General features: G+C 43.7%; 1 protein-coding gene across 1 annotated transcript in view; it reads left to right on the top strand.

The window, feature by feature from the left end:
• TNS1 (tensin 1) overlaps nucleotides 1-15,410 on the top strand; it is a 229,240-nt gene extending 213,830 nt beyond the window's left edge. Inside the window, 9 exon segments of the mRNA XM_074298731.1 lie at nucleotides 137-223; nucleotides 1,618-1,749; nucleotides 2,065-2,157; nucleotides 2,683-2,760; nucleotides 4,989-5,057; nucleotides 5,997-6,165; nucleotides 6,551-6,619; nucleotides 7,205-7,237; nucleotides 10,264-15,410. Coding sequence (XP_074154832.1) covers nucleotides 137-223; nucleotides 1,618-1,749; nucleotides 2,065-2,157; nucleotides 2,683-2,760; nucleotides 4,989-5,057; nucleotides 5,997-6,165; nucleotides 6,551-6,619; nucleotides 7,205-7,237; nucleotides 10,264-10,408 — 875 coding nt within the window. The 3' untranslated portion in view covers nucleotides 10,409-15,410.
• The last annotated feature ends 1,282 nt before the right edge of the window (nucleotides 15,411-16,692 follow it).

Genomic DNA, 16,692 nt, shown 5'->3' on the forward strand with positions numbered 1-16,692 from the left:
GGGACACTTCTGGATAGCTACATGGGAGTGTGACATATGACACAAAATGCCACATTCCTCATTGACCTCCTCCAATTGCCAATTATTTGTGTGTGATTTTGCGTGTGATTAACACTCCTTTTCTCTCTTTCCACAGACAATAGTCCTGAAACCCGGGCTAATGTTAAGTTTGTCCAGGACACATCCAAGTATTGGTACAAACCTGAGATCTCCAGGGAGCAGGGTGAGTCCAGGTGAAATGGACCATGAAGGGTGATGCTCCATGTAAACTTTCCACCTGTCAGAAATGATTGTTTAAGAACCTTCTTCCCTACCTCTTCTAATGAAGCAAGATAGACATATGGTCATGGTTCCTTATGGGCCTCAGGAAGGAAGCTGGAAGCTGAAAAGAATTTCTGGACAATGTGGCTAAGAACTGGCTAGGGAATCCCCTTCTGTGACTCAGCCTATGAGCACTTATTACGTGTTCACTATGTATGAAACCCACAGGATAGAAACAAAAGGCAGATGCCTTCAAGAAACTTATATTCCAATGGAGGAGACATGTCAGTGTGTAAAAGATACATAAAAGGCACATACAGATTAATGGAAGGGAAGGTAGCTTTAGGAAGGAAGGAAGTGCTTCTGAGCTGTTTTAAAGGGAGCCAGGCATTCCTGATGCCTCTTGGACCAAAAGCTAAATCCTCTGTTTGGCTGATAAAGTCCAGGATTCTTGTGCCTTATTGCAGCCCACCCCCAGAGCTCTTCCATGTTTGTAACTCAGATGTGAGCCTCCGTCTTCTGACTCCAAGCATCTTCATTGACTGGAAATCTCTCCCTGCTCAGCTCTGCCTCCTGGCCTCCCTCAAGTCTTGCTTTAGATCCCATCTTCTGGAGGAAGCCCTTTCCGATTCTTCTAATGCTATTGCCTTCTCGTTGCTGATTACCTCCAGTTTATCCTGTCTGTCTTGTTTGTACACAATTTGTTGTCTCCCTCCTTTAGACAGTGAACTCCTCCAGGGCAGGGATTGCCTGTACCTTTCTTTATATCTTTGGCATAGTACCCGGCACATAGTAGGTGCTCAATAAATGCTAGTTGACTGGCTGACCAATGGAATCTTAAACTTGGAGGATGAGGAAGGAGGGGATCCTAGGCAGTAAAAAGCAGGAACACAGGAAAATTATATGGGGGTAATGGTATTCCCTTATGCTGAACTGTTCAGAGGGTTCGGAAATAATTAGTTAAAAGACTGGAAAACTTTAAAAGACTAACAGGAAGGGCCTGGATCTACATAGCTCAGAGGCAGAATGGCTTGAATGACAGACATCCCATCTTTACCCTTAATCTAGAACTGCACTCAATTTGCATATGAAGAAAATTGAAGTTTCAGAGGAGAGACTTTCTTTGACATGTCAGTGACAGACTGGGAGAACCCAGGAATCCCGACTTTCAGGATTTTTATTTTCTTACAGCAAAGAAAGAATGTAGTCTCACAGGGCAGGGACAGAAGAAAAGGGAGAAGGGAAGGAAAACATAATTAAAGATTCTTGGAAGGCTTTGCCTGAATGGGTTAAAGGGATCAAATCACTAAATTATTATTTCCTTTTCCCGTTTCTTCTTTTTCTCCACAATTATAGCCATCACTTTACTTAAGGACCGGGAGCCAGGGGCTTTCATCATTCGAGATAGCCACTCTTTTCGGGGAGCTTATGGCTTGGCCATGAAAGTGGCGTCTCCTCCTCCCACCATCCTTCAGCAGAGTAAGAAAGGTATTAAATATGTTCTTTGAGAATTGTGCTGGTAGAATGAGGAGGGAGATGGTGGTGAGGGGCAAGAGAGGTGAGATTTGTTTGATTCTCTCTGTTCCTGATTTGGGGGGAGGGCTTGCTGGTGACTGATGGGAAGGGTCTCCTGTTCCCTCTCCACCCATGTTGTCCCCAAATAGAACCCATCTCTCTTCCTTTATTCCTCCCAGAAAAAGCCAAAGATTATGAGGAGGAGCACAAGGGCAGAGTCTTGGGTTCAGGGTTGAGAGTAGGAGAGGAGCGTGAGAGGGAAGTAGTCATCCTGTTCTGTTCTTCCAGGAGACATGACCAATGAGCTGGTGAGGCATTTCCTGATTGAGACTAGCCCCAGAGGGGTGAAGCTAAAAGGATGTCCAAATGAGCCAAACTTTGGTGAGTCTGCCCATCTGACTTTCCCCACTGTTCAGTCTCATCTACCAGGAAATTCTGCAATCTGCCCCTTAGTCTCTCCCGCTGTAGCCTCTGCCCCTTCCTCTATGTAGTCTCTGTGAAATAAATCCTCTCTGTAGCCCCCATTCAGATAGAGGATTCAATAAAAATGGGTTCACCTTAGAGACCTCAGGAAGCACTTCCAATGGGGAAGGTCTTTAGTTTGTATCCAAGAAAGTCTTTAATATCTTTTTTGGGAGCATCTTTAAAAAGAAGATAGATTTTTATTTTTAGCATCCTGAGGTTATTATATATAAGTCTGTCCAGGGGCAAGAAGAATGGATGTCTGGATGAACCAGTTGGGTGAGACAATTTGATCATATTCACGGACTTTTGGGGAAGTTTCCCACACATACATACAGAAATGAAAGATGGCATAAGTCATCCTCCTGTTCTTTCTCTGAGTGAGACTCCCCTTTCCCTGCTATTCAGCTCCCTCTAATGCTGGATCTGTCTCTGTCCCTGCAGGATGTCTCTCTGCTCTGGTCTACCAGCACTCTATCATCCCACTGGCTCTCCCCTGCAAGCTGGTCATTCCAAATCGAGGTAGGAGCCAGAGACTCACTCACTGAGTACACATTGATCCAGTTTTCCCGCAACATCCAGTCACCGGTGCCAGGAGCTGCTCCAGGACCCAGCGCCAAGATGGACTGGGGAAGAAAGGCTGCCCTGCCAATGCAGGGAAACCTAAGCTTCTTCACCGTCCCCTGCCCAAATAATTTTAGAAAGGCAAAATTGTTTAAAAAAGCTCAAATCCATGAGCTCATAGGACGCTGTGCCAGACGGGGTTGTGGAGCCAAGAGTTCAGCATCAGTCCACAAAATGGGCATAGATCCAATCACATTTCATAAAGTTTTACCTCCTGTGGCTCTCCCACCCCCTCCTCATTTTGTTTCCTATTGCTCAAGGCTTAGAGGATACCAGAATCTACCTGTAGCAACCCCCTTCCATTTTTCCCTGGCCTTGTAACCTGAAATCCAAACTTGGACAGTGACAAGGAGGCTTAATCTACTGAGTGTCAGATTTTGAGGAAGCCTGCTGCCCAGTTTCTTTTGAATGCTGGGATGGGGAGAAAGGGATTTTAGGTAAAATTCAGAGTCTGTTTCCCCTGCTACCAGGTGGCTAAGTAGTTTATCAGGGGCTGGGTAAATTGTAGGTATTCACTTGGATTATTAATAGTCACATCTCTATCTCTAAGCTCCATGCCGTGAGATCAATCCTTTGTAAATCAGCCCCTTTGAGAGCAGAGAATAATTTTGTAGAGTTTACACACAGTGGCTGGCCCACAGTGAGTGCTTAATAAATGCACATTGACTCATTTAGTCTCACTGGAGAAGCCAGACTAATGCCCAAGAAACAGTGAAATATTAATATAAGACAATATGCCCTAAGTGCTAAAATGTGTGACATAGACATAGAGCACTGTAGAAGTCAGAGCAGGGAGAAGACTCTGGAAGGATTTTTATGAGTTAGGATCAGACTCGGGACATAAGACCCATCACCCATCCGAAGACCAGGTACGACATCACAGAATTGGGAGGAGAAGAAGGGTACAAGGCAGAACATTTTAAATATAGCTTTTTCTGAGTACATTTATTTTTAAATTCAGAACATTTCATTCTCCCCAGCCCAGAGATATTTATGTTGGGACAAATCAGGTTGCAGTTGTTACTGTCTCCTCTGTGGAACGGTAACCCTTAAAGGGCACAGTTTTCAACCCTTATCTTGTCATGAGCATCAGCTGTACTTAAAGGGATTCAAACAGACCCGGAGGTGAGGGGATGGCAAAGGGAATGGCCAGCACTGGTAGAAAATTCATAATGAGGAGTAGTGAGGCAGTTAGGTTGTGGCCAGGTGGTGAAAGGCCTTGGAAACCAGATGGCAGAACTTGGGACTGATCCTACTGGAAGGTCCATAAGCAGGGGAATGGCCTTCTACAAGCGCCATAATTTGGTAGGGATACGCAGGATAATTTGGAAAGGGGAGACAGACTGGGGGCTGACCTGATTTGAGAACTGATAGCTCAAGTCTTATCTGCTTCACATAAATCTTTCCAGACTCAAATCTCCTCTTTTGACCTTCTACAGTACTTTTTGCTGTGACATCTCTAACAAGTGGTGTCTGACTAGAGGTAGCAGTTTGGACAGGATCACTCCTCCAGGTTCTTTTTAGCCTTTAAGTCCTAGCTCTCAGCTCCTAACTTATATCACCGGGTGTACATATGTGAGGCAAGGGGCAGAGAGGAGAGGAAGGGGCCAAAATCATCATTATTTCTCCCCACTCACTATATCATAATAATAAAAGATCAGAGGAGGCCCAGATCTCTGACCTTGGTGTTTAATGTCTCTTTGAGATACTAGTCTTATACTCAATAGTGACCATTTGAATTTCATATATTCAATGATATTCAATCCATGATATCATATATCATGTTCTAATTAATTTATGTGGATTAGCACAACTTGTTGAATAGTCCAGATATAACTTGAATAATACACATGATTTAAATACTCATTAAATAATGCACAACGGGATTGAAAATATTATTTCAGCAATTGTTGAGTTGTCCTCTTAAACAGCAATTCAATCACATTATTGTTAAAATATTCAGGTAATATTAGTGATGAAATAAATTTAGACACTAAGCAAGTTGAACTCAGCTTAAATTCAGCAAGATTTGTTAATAAGATGGCAGGGTTTGGGGAGCGTTTATTGCATTTGGGGCTGTGGTCTCATATCTGTTCTTTGTATAACTTTCTCTGTTTTTGCCACAGATCCAACAGATGAGTCAAAAGACAGTTCATCTGCTAATTCTACCACAGATCTACTGAAACAAGGGGCAGGTGGGTAGTGATAATGGGAGCTTCTCGTCCTTCTTTGCCTCTGTTGCCCTGACTGTCACCCCATTTCTACATTCTGTTTCTTGTTCTGAATCAGTAGTTTCCAACCAGAGCTATTTACTAAATCAGAAAACCACATTTCTATTGGCAAATATCCCTTTCCCAGAACTGGAATGAAATCTTTCCAGGGGTGGAGAGTTGTTATTTTTTTTAATACTTATTTCCCTAGAGGAGCTTATATATATTTTTTTTATTAAAGCTTTTTGTTTAAAAAAATAATAAAAAGTAAATAAACAAGCTTTTTATTTTCAAAACATGCATGGATAATTTTTCAACATTAAGAGTTTTTTTTTTAAATATTTTATTGACGTTCTTTTTTTGAAACATCACTATTACTTGCAAATGACTCCTCCTTGACATTCCCTTGTAACAAAGAAATGCAATTAAGCAAACCTAACCAACTCATTGGCTATATCTGAAAATAGATGTCTCATCCTGCTTCTGTAGCCAACGACTTCTCTACCAAGGGTTAGACAACATATTTAGGTCCTCTGGAACTGTGATTGGTCTTTGAATTGATCAGAAACCTGAAGTTTCAATATTATTTTCTCTTAGGTTATTATGTAAATTGTTCTCATGGTTCTGCTTAACTTGCCCCCACATAGGTTCATTCAAGTTTTCTTTCCCCCTCCTATCTCTGTCTGTCTGTCTCTGCCTTTCTCTCTCTGTTTCTCTCTTTCTGTCTCTCTCTGTGTCTTTCTCTGATTTTCTTTCTCTGTCTCTTTGTCTCTCTCTGTCTCTCTCTGATTTTCTCTCTATCTCTGTCTCTTGTCTCTTTCCTCTCTCTCTCCTCCCTCCCCCTTCATATTTGTCATTTGTAATGGTCCATTACGTTCATATTTTCATTTTGTTCAATCCTTCCTGGTGGGTTTACTTTTTCAGCCTGCAATGTGCTTTTTGTCAATTCTGTTGACATGGAGTCGCTCACTGGGCCCCAGGCCATTTCCAAAGCCACAGCTGAGACACTGGCTGCAGACCCCACACCGGCTGCCACTATTGTCCACTTCAAGGTCTCTGCCCAGGGGATTACGTTGACGGACAACCAGAGGAAGTAAGGAATTCCCTCTCTGTATGCAGTTTCCCCAATATCTCCATTTATTGAAGAATTATTAGCTCAAAGTGGGAAGATCCCAGCCTTTGACCCTCACATTCTGCCTATCTTTGGCAGTACTGAACAGCCCCTAGACCTTGGCCCTTACTTCTCTGTGTCCCACAGCAGCTGATCAGCCCAGGCGTCTATGATGTGCCTTTTTCTGTCCCACTTATTTACCTGTGTCCCACGAGGAGAAGTCTGGTACTTCCTGCCTTCATCATGACATGAGGATTTTGAGATGTTATGGAAGGCAGGGGGAAGGTGGAGAAAAAGAGACTAGAAAACAGGATGAAGGGCCCAACCGGTCAACACCTTCAGCATTTATTCTGTCTTTGTGTCTTAGGCTGTTCTTCCGGCGACATTATCCCCTCAACACTGTTACCTTCTGTGACTTGGATCCACAAGAACGAAAGTAAGTCTCCCATAGACGGCTCCTTACCTCCCCATTCTCCACACACTGACTCAGAGATTAAGTAGTATTAAGTATAATATTAAGTGTGAACGTGTGGGTGCGTGTTGAGTGACTCTTACCTCAGATGACAATGCCTTATATAACAGGTAGTATAAGTGGTATAGTGGATAGTCTTGCATCTGGAATCAGGAAGATCTGAGTTCAAGTCTCCCCTCAGATATTTGCTAGCTCTGGGGCCCTGAGCTCATCTTCTCCATAAAATGGAGATACTTGCAGTGGGCTGTTGAGAGAATCAGATGAAATGACAGCTCTCCGAGTTTGTGATTCTCTGATTTTCCTGGGTGCTCCTGTTTCCCCTACTCTAATTCAACTGGTTCATCCTTAACATGCTGAGGAAAGGAATTGCTAAGTCAGCTTTGTGCCAGGGGAGGCCATCGTACATCAGACTGCAAAGAGCACACTCGTGATAACTTAGGGGCCCACTTTGCCTCTGGGGAAGACTTTCTCACCATATTCTGGCAGAAGGCCCACGTTTGGCCCAGCAGAGACAGAAAACCTGCTTACTTTTGCTTTTTCTCCCCTTAGGTGGACCAAGGCAGAGGGGGGTGTGCCCGCTAAGTAAGTATGACTTTTTTCCCCTCCTTTCTTGGGATATTTCAACTTTGTGTCTCCCAAAAATAACATGGGAGGAGACTTCTGAAATATTAATGGGAGTCTGGGGGGAATGGGAGTTAAGGGTCAGCTGCTGAGTCGAGGTCACAGAGCCTGGAAAATAAATTTAGTCAGATTGATCACCATTCTTCCTGCCTTTGCTCTCCCCTCTTCCCTTTCCTTCCTCTTACTCAAGCAGCAATCCGTCTTGTGGGTAAGATCAGCAGAGGCCCTGTGAAGGACAAACGGAAGATTTAGACAGGTTTGGAAGAGTGAGCTCTAGATTCAAATTCTAATTCTGACTCATTAACTGTGTGAGCATCGTTTAATCTTTTAGAGCTTCAGGTTCCCCATCTATAAAATGAGAATAACAATAATTCCAGGCCCCTGTCTTGTGAGGTGTAAAGAAGATTAAAGTATGTTATTAAGGACTTTGCAGACTCAAAGCATTATGTAACTGTCAGATATTGCTGTTGTTGGGAGCACGTATTTTCTATTTCCATTTCATTCCAACTTGTCCCTATGCTTGGTTCCTTTTGGTCCCGTCTTGTCGCTTCCGTTCATGGCTGGGCCAGCAACTATTTAACTCACCAGGACAAGCAGCCTAATTAGAACAGTGTCAAGAATAGAGACAAGAGGGAACTTCATGTTAAACGTCCCAGTCTCACTTTTATTCCCCTACCCTGGGTCATTAATTTTGTAAAATTACCAGCTTCTCAGATTTTCTGCCGTTTGAAGGTTTTAAGACCCTCAGATAAGCACTTTCTTATCAATGCCCCCACCAAGCTCAGTTAACTTTCAGCCTCTAATATTCAGGAGTCTCTTCCTTTTTGGTTTTAAAAAATATTTTGTTATATTAGCTAGAACAAAGGTTCTTAATCCTTTTTGTGGCATGGAACCCATGGAGCAGCTGATAAAGCTTATGGGATTCTTCAGAATGTTTTTAAGTTAAGTGCAAAACATATATAGAATTACAAAAGAAACCAATTATATTAAAATAGTTATGAAAATATTCAAAAATAAGTTCGCAGGCCCAGGTTAAGAATCCCTGAGCTAGAAGGAGCCAACTTGCAGAGCTTCTTTTGGAGACAGGGTTTTATTAATGGGGTGAGGAGCCAGATAATGAAAGAAGAGCCAGCTCTCTCCTCTTGGCTCCTGTGGTGGGGGGGCCACCCTGCTTGTGTCCACCACATTTGGGATCAGCTTCCCTGGGTGGATGAAAGGAATTAGTTATTGTTGAACTTGGCTGAAGAAAAGGGCAGGGCCCTCTGGACTGTGAACATCGAGGGAGGGAATATTGTAAGGGGGTAGTGGCTCTGGCCCAGGCACAGGGATGGAAATAAAGCCAAGAAGAACTTGGTTATAGGAGATGGGGGATGGTGCTGAGCACACAGGTCTGCTGGGAGAACCGTACATCTGGACCTTAGAATCATTTTCCACCCTCTCCTTCCTTTTGCCTTCCCTGTTCCCAACATGGGGAGAAGACCCTATATACCTCCCAGTCCCAGGAGGAATAGAAGGGACAGGACATTTCTCCAGAGACCAAATCTAAGACCAAGAACAGACTTGGTGCAGATCTATCCCTTGATCATACAAAGAAACCGACCCCTGGCTCCTGAAGTCCCCCATCCCCTGCTCCCAGGGGTTGCTGATCTTGAATTTGAGGGGACTGTTCAGCAGCACTAGGGACGTGTAGGGCAAAGGGATGTGTGAGTATATTCCTATTTCGTGAGAGTGTGTAGGGTGGAGAGCTTGGCTAATTTTAGCTGTTGTGTTTCAGTCCCAGAGAGGGGGTTTTTAATTGGAATCTCCAGCTGTTCCGATTTCCCCATCCCTCTCTAATTAGCAACACACCAACTATGGGACCTCTCAGCTCACATTCTGTTCCCCTCTGCTCCCATATTTATAACCTTGTTTTTCAAGATTTGAATTCCAAGATGCCGTGGCCTAGTGAGGGCAAAGTGTGGGAGTCAGTCCTTGCCCTTGCCTGATGGGTCCTGAAGCCTTTTACTCAAATCCATTACACTGTAGGTCAGGCAAGGGAACAATGAGAAGTCAGACCAGCCTATCCCTTTATTTCCCAGCTTCATCTGGTGCTCGAGGAGGCTGAAGCTTTCAGACTGGCAAACAATGCCATATTTATTTGCTTATAGTGCTGAACTTAAAAGGAGTCCAGCAGGGGAAGGGATGGGAGAGGCTCTTTCATGTACTTCCCCATTTTACCCTTATTTTCAAGCCAAGCCAAGAGAGAAGTGCCCAAAGCATCTCCTGCTCATTCAGAATCTATCTCTGGATCTTTTGAGTCCTTCCTTCTTTCCTTCCCTTTCCTTCCTTCCCTTTCCTTCCTTCCTTCCTTCCTTCCTTCCTTCCTTCCTTCCTTCCTTCCTTCCTTCCTTCCTTCCTTCCTTCCTTCCTTCCTTCCTTCCTTCCTTCCTTCCTTCCTTCCTTCCTTCCTTCCTTCCTTCCTTCCTTCCTTCCTTCCTTCCTTCCTTCCTTCCTTCCTTCCTTCCTTCCTTCCTTCCTTCTTCACAAATGGAGGGAACATCTTTTACCTATGATGTATGGGGGATACAGAGTGGGAGGAAAAAGAAAGAAATGGCATTGGAAGAAGAAGGGAAAAAAGTAAAAGGTCTCTGTTCTGGGCAGCAAAATCATTTCTCACATATTTGTACTATCTCTCTATTTATCCCCAATCCCCTATCCCTCTTAATTTTTCTTTCTTTCTTTTTTTTTTTTTTACTGCTCTTCTTCTCTTTGATTTTCTTCTCCTCTTTCCTCATTCTTTATCTTCTCTTTCCTTTTTTGTTCCATTTCTCTGCTTCCCCTTCCATTTCATCCTCCTTTCCTCTTCCCCAACTCTTCATTATCTCTTTTGTGCTCTCCCCTCTCCTTTCCTGCCTTTTCTTCTGCACTCATGTTCTCTCTGCGTCTGTGGTTTCTCTATGTTCCCTTCCCTCTTTCCTCATCTTTTCTCTTCTCTTTCCTCTCCACAGGCTCTTCGGTTTTGTGGCCAGGAAGCAAGGCAGCACCACGGACAACGCCTGTCACCTCTTTGCAGAGTTAGATCCCAACCAACCTGCTGCGGCCATTGTCAACTTCGTTTCCAAGGTCATGCTCAGCGCTGGCCAGAAGAGATGAGCCTGCCAGGGGCCAGGGCAGCCGGGCTTGGGGCACATGGGGAAGGGGACCCTTGAATCCAGAAGGAAGGTGTGGGGCCAATTTTTGGAGAAGGAGAGAGGAAAGTGCAGTGTGGGAAGAGGGAAGTGAATTCAGAGAGGAAGAGAAGGAGAAGAGAGGAAAAAAGTGGAGGGAAGAACAACATAGAGCCTATTGGGTAAATGGAAACTTTAAAAAAAAATCCCAACAACCCCAAACTCAAACTACTCAACTAACCAAGGCCACATGATCTCCTTCCTGTGCCATTGGATTTTTCCATTGGTGGGGAGAGGTGCAAAGTGGCAAATTCCCTCTGGGATTTCCTTTTAGAACCATGGATAAAATAGATCCTCATCTAATTCATCAACCTTGCAAGGAAAAAAAATCCACAATCTTGTGGACATCTGTGAGGTATATTTATCAGACAAAATAGGAAAATCCAAGATTACCAATTTTTTTTATTTTTTAATAAGGAAAATTCCCCAAGGTATATTAAGGTCTCTTTGTTCTTCAATGGCTATACATATGTTTAAGTACCTGCGTGTATTAGACATATAACTCCAAATTCAGCTATATTGATAATATGCGCACGAAGTTGTCCTTCCTCACCAAAGATGATGTCTGCTGTCTCCTGGAATCATGTAAAACCAGGAATAAGCAGGAAGGGGGCCTTTCTCCTTACCCAGAATCACCTTAGATTGTGGATGTCGGCTTGGGGCCTCCTTCCATCCCAGCCACTCAGCTCTGGCAACTCTTGGAAGATTCCTCATTTTTTCTCACACACACAAGAGCAGGAAGCAGACATGCGCCCCTTCTGAACACTGCACTAAGGATCTCTCCCACAAGGCAATACCCCTGCTTTGCCATGGCCTTGAGGCTGGGGAACTTTGGTTCAGGGGAGATATGCAAACCCTAAACCTTCAGGAGGATTTGGAGAGAGTCGGGAGAACTGGACAGAGGAGAGGCAGGGGATGCTGAGCCCTGACCCATGGTCCTCTACATATGTGGGGCAAGACATGCCCCTCCCATTCTCTCTAGGGCAAATTGCTGCCCCTGACCTCTCCTACCCCACTCTTTGTGCCTTGTATCCTGAACCTTTCCCTGGATTTAGCTTCAATACTTGCTCACAAGAAGATGCCCACTGGGACCACAGGGATTTAGCCATCCTGCCATATTGGAAACTAAGAATCTCTTTGGACTCTTCTTCAGAAAGGTCTGCCCAATTCTGCCTTCAGGAAGTTCAAGGGAGAAGACTCAACCCTTGTCCTCCTCTCCACAAGTGCTTTAGAAGTGTTTGGCTTTCTCTGTCACGTGCAGGCTCAACTTCTCTGAAAAACAGATGTCTGTAACCATTCTGGCCGGGCCAGCCCGCGTTGGCGTCAGGCTTGGTCACACCCCCAGATAGATGACCCACCTGCATGCTTGCTGGGTAGACTGCTTTACAATGCCAAAGTCCCTACCTTTTATCTCCAAAAGAACCAAGCCATAAGGGGTAAAAGGCACGAGAGCAAGTCCAGGATCCCTGCTTTGAAAGCCCCATACTTCCGAAGAAATCCAAATCAGAAACAAGAACTCCTTGTTAATCCAGTGCTTTGGCTCCCCAAGCCCACTGGGATTCCCTAGTGAGCAGCATTGTACTGACATATAAATATTCATAATATATACATGAGATATACTGATGGAATACTGTAAGCTAATCAAGTTTAAGAAAAGGAACAAAAGGTAAATTGACAAGAAATATTTATTTTTTTCCTTATTGCTTTATTGCCTCCATATGGGTATATACTGTATCCCATTCCTTCCCTGTATGAGCTCTTGTATGTATAATTAAAGCCTGAGAGATAAGAGACCTTATATTTGGATTATCCCTGAACCACCTCCCTCCAACCTTGACCTTCACTGTATTCAGGAGGTAGGGGGTGGGATGTTTGAGTGGTTCATCCCAGGTTGTGTTCCCTTTATCATTAGCCCCTTGAGTTTCCCTTTCAGCCCAAGGCTCAGCAGCTCCTAGAGCACCCAAGGTGGGAGGAGCTGAACCCCAATGCCAAAGGCCCTTTGCGCGGGTCTGCTTGCGCAGAGGTGGAGGTTTCAGGATGTGTGTGGAAGATATGGATGGTGTGTCTATTAGTGCTTGTGTATCTTTTCATATTTTTCCCTCCAAAATGTTGTAAGTGCATGGCAGTGTGGTTTCAGGGAGTTGGAAATGAGAATGGTTTGTAGAAAGTAGGGAGCAGGGGTGGTTCACCTCTCCATCACCTGCTCCCCATTAGTAAGACATGAGATTGAAGTTGCTCAAAAGTCCCCTTCCTTTTGGGAAATTCAGGCTAGCTACCTGAATTATTTTTTTACCTTTTCCTTACTTCCCCATCAACCCTGGCTCTGTGCCCCAGTAGGGAAAGATAAATATCTTGCTCTTTGTCAAGAGTTTTCCACCTTCATTTTTACCACTGCTCAACCTGAAGAATTCTGGGCGTCTGGTCTGGATCCTACATCACTGCTTCATATCGGATGAATTGCCAGACCCCTTTATCACCCAGCTCCAGGCCCCAGGCTAAGATCTAGGATCAGCCTTCACATTCACTGCTCTCTGACCTTGGGCCCATTGGCTGTCTTATTTCCTAGTCGTGGCCATCCTCAGTCTTGCTTAAGTTCAACCCTCATTGACTTTTTGAGGGGACTCTGTTTAAAGTTTGAAAGCAGACTGTCCCCTCCTGCTACCCAAAACCACTTTAAGAAGAACCAATTTCCTAGAACCTGGTGTTCTACATTTGGACACATTTAGAAGTACTTGGAGTCACTCGTTTTGACTTTCCGAGAATCTGATGAGGGAAGAGAGTTGTGTTCAAATCTTGGAGTGGGAACCATTTTGGGTAAGGGGCTAGTAGGGTAAGACCATGAGGAATTAGGTGTCAGAGATTGTATCTCACAGGTAGGCATGAACACACACAGAGCACTGCAATATATTCTTGCCAAAGAATTCCTTTTTTTTTTTTTTAAAGCACTTTTAATTTTTTTTTGTAAATGACTATCTTTCTCATACCTTCTTCTTCCCTCTCCCAATCCACTTTGCTGTTGATTTATGTTGTATGTTGTTGATGTTTGTTTGTCGATCCACTTGGGAATGTTGGATCATTCCATCTTGAAGCCAGGCTGAGATAGGAAAGGAGAGGATAGATCTGAAAATCATGGACAGAGGAGAGAGACTATCACTTAAGCCTCAGTCAGAGTGATGACAATAAATGATTTGTCTCTATTCCCTCCACACACACACACTCACACACACTTGGCCCTCTCCCACCCAGCACCATTCTAAGTCAGGATGAAAACTCTCTTAGATTTCCAAGACAGGATGAGGATGTAATAAGAGTATCCTCAAGGGAGAGAGGAGAGGCAAAGGAACTCTTTAAAAACAAGCTAAGCTCAGTATAGGATTTGGGGAGCTTCTTTAGGTGTGGGATGAGTAGGAAAAAGAAAATGTGAACTGATGTTGAGAGATTAGATGAATGGGGAGCAAATCCAGTTTGACCAGCTTCAGATGCTTCTCTTCTTCCTGATCAGGATCTTTCTATCACCATCACAGGGGCCCCGTTCTATTTTGTTTTTCTTAGCTTGTTTTCCTTTTGCGTTATAAGTGGTATGTGCATTGCAAAAGGGCCTCCCCCCTCCACAAGAAGAGAGGCCATATCTTGGTCTTGTGGAACAAGTCCCTCCAATTCTGAGTCCTTCTTTTGGGTGGACAGAAAAAATTGTGGGGAATAATGGCCATGTCTAACCATCATTGAAGGTGGAATTTCTGGGTAAGTTAGTCTCAGGAGAGGAGGGTGGAGGTGTATGTATGGATGGATGTGTGTGAGAGAACCCCATCAGAGGAAAACAGTGAGTAGAAGGATCCCAGGAAAAGTTGAGTGTAGGAGATTCCAGTCACTTTGATCTGGCTGGGACTGGACTGAGAGGTCCACTCCCTTTCATTGGCCCAAAGGAAGGACTGGCATGTGAGAGGAATCTGGTCTAGACTGCCAGTCAAGAACCATCATTTCTTCGTCTGTCCTGGTCTAGACCTCTTCTCTGCATTGCCTTCCCCTCTTCAACAACACTAGATAGGAGGTAGGGCTCCTGCCTGGTACATCCCGGGTGTAAGCCCTTTATCTGCTAGGACTCTGGAGTTTCCACAACATAGAAAAGGTGGGGGTGAGTATATATGCGTATGTGGGTGTGTGATACCTTATGGAAGAGGTGTGCATCTGTGTGTGGGAGGATGTGTGCGTGGGGATGGGTAATAATTGCAAGAGGCAGTGGAAAGTCTGGTACGAAATCACCTTCAGGCAAAAGGAATCGGGAGGTGAGATCCAGAGGGTCACCCAGCTGACTTCAGGCTCAGAATTGGTTTTGTTTGTCTGATTGATTAGTCAGAGTGAGGGTTGTTCTACTCCTTCCTAAGTCACATTTCCTGAGTCTGGGAAATGCAGGAAAGCTTTCTTTTCTTCCCATTCCTGTGCTGTTCTAGCAGCCTGAATCTCATTGGGAGAATGTTCCAAATTAATTTTCTAATCAGTGTTAAGTAGCTTGAAACCTGTGTGTGTGTGTGTGTGTGTGTGTGTGTGTGTGTGTGTGTATGCATATGTTAGTGTATAAGTGCACAGATGTTTATTGTGTTTTTGTTTCCCCCTCCTCCTGTCTCAAATCTTATTGAAAGCAAATGTAAGAAATCCCTCCCCCCCACTAGCCCTCCCTCAGAAAAAATAAAATAACCCTATCCTTTTCAATCCACCCCAGCTATGTATTTATATAGATGGAAATATACTTTATATTTTGTATCATTGTGCCCATAACTTTTGCCACCTTGTATAAAATCTGACTTATGTTACTCATCCCGGGTATGAATGTACTGTACACTGATGCTCTCCTCCCACTCTGTACAGCGGCCTTTGTTTCTTTGCGACCCATTGTATGGCTTTATAAATGATAAAGTTTAAAAAAACTCCAATTTCTTGTCTGGGATCATTGCTTGGAATGGAGTGTTAGGGCCATGGTAGGGAAAAAAAAACTTCCATGTTTGGGGAATGAGTTTTTCTTAGGTCGTAGACTTCTGCTGGCTGAGGATCACAAATCTGTGGCCTTGTGACTAGTATGGATGACCTATATATGGATAACATACAAGTGTACCTACCTCACCAATGCACACAAATAATCACGATACTGTTCTGCATCTCAACTCGAGTTAAGTCAACAACTACTTACCTGGCATTGTATTAGGACTGTAAGATTGAGAAGGGAAAGAGATCCCAAAGATCACCTAGTCGCTCCTCCCATGCCCAGTTTTACAAATAAAGAGACATTAAGAATTTGCCCCAAGTCCCATCGGGAGGAAGCTCAAAAGCTGGTATCAGATCTTCTGGCTTCAACATCTGGGCTCCTACCACTGTACTCCATTGCTTTTGAGGGAAATTCAGGAGATCCAAAAGGGGGAATCATAGAATTAGAGAGAGCTGGAAATAAGCCCAGAGATCTTCAAGTCCAACTCCTTTATTTTATTTTATTTTTTTCCTTTTTTATTTTTTAAGACATTAGACAATTCTTTAACATTAGCCCTTGCAAAACTTCGTGTTCCAATTTTCCCTCCCTTCCCCCACGCCTAGTGATGGCAAGTAGTTATATATGTTAAACATGGTAGAATATGTTAAATCCAATATATGCATACATATTTATACAATTATTGCACTGCACAAGAAAAATCAAATCAGTAAAAAAAAAAGTAACAGAATAAAATGCAAGCAAGTAACAATGAAAAGCAACTCCTTTATTTTGAAAGATACTCAAGTTCTGAGAATGGAAATGCCTGAAATCCCACAGTAAGCACCTGGGGAAGAATTTGAACTCAGATCCACTGATTCCCAATGGAGCATGTTGCCACTAATCTAATTGGGGAGATCAGACTAAAGTGTGAAACAACAGTAAGCAAAGCAAGGCAATAAATAATTAAATCATATTGTGTGGTTCAGACTTAAGTATAAAAATTGGAAGTTAGCAGGAGATAAGGGAATAAGGCAGGGGATGACTTTTTTGGAGCTGATGTGGCTTGATGTGGTCATTATCTGTTGAGATATAAGACACAGGAGTTGAGAAATTCCCCTTTCAATCCTCTTGGCCATGGTTAGACTCTGAAAAGAACCATGTGGCTTCTAAGCCCCACAGCTGAAGAGTGATATGCATGTCTGGTGATCAGTGTAGGGTGAGGATGAAGTACGATCTGAGAAGAGACAGATTGG

Source organism: Sminthopsis crassicaudata, chromosome 3 (assembly GCF_048593235.1).
Source record: "Sminthopsis crassicaudata isolate SCR6 chromosome 3, ASM4859323v1, whole genome shotgun sequence".
Taxonomy (NCBI): Eukaryota; Metazoa; Chordata; class Mammalia; order Dasyuromorphia; family Dasyuridae; genus Sminthopsis; species Sminthopsis crassicaudata.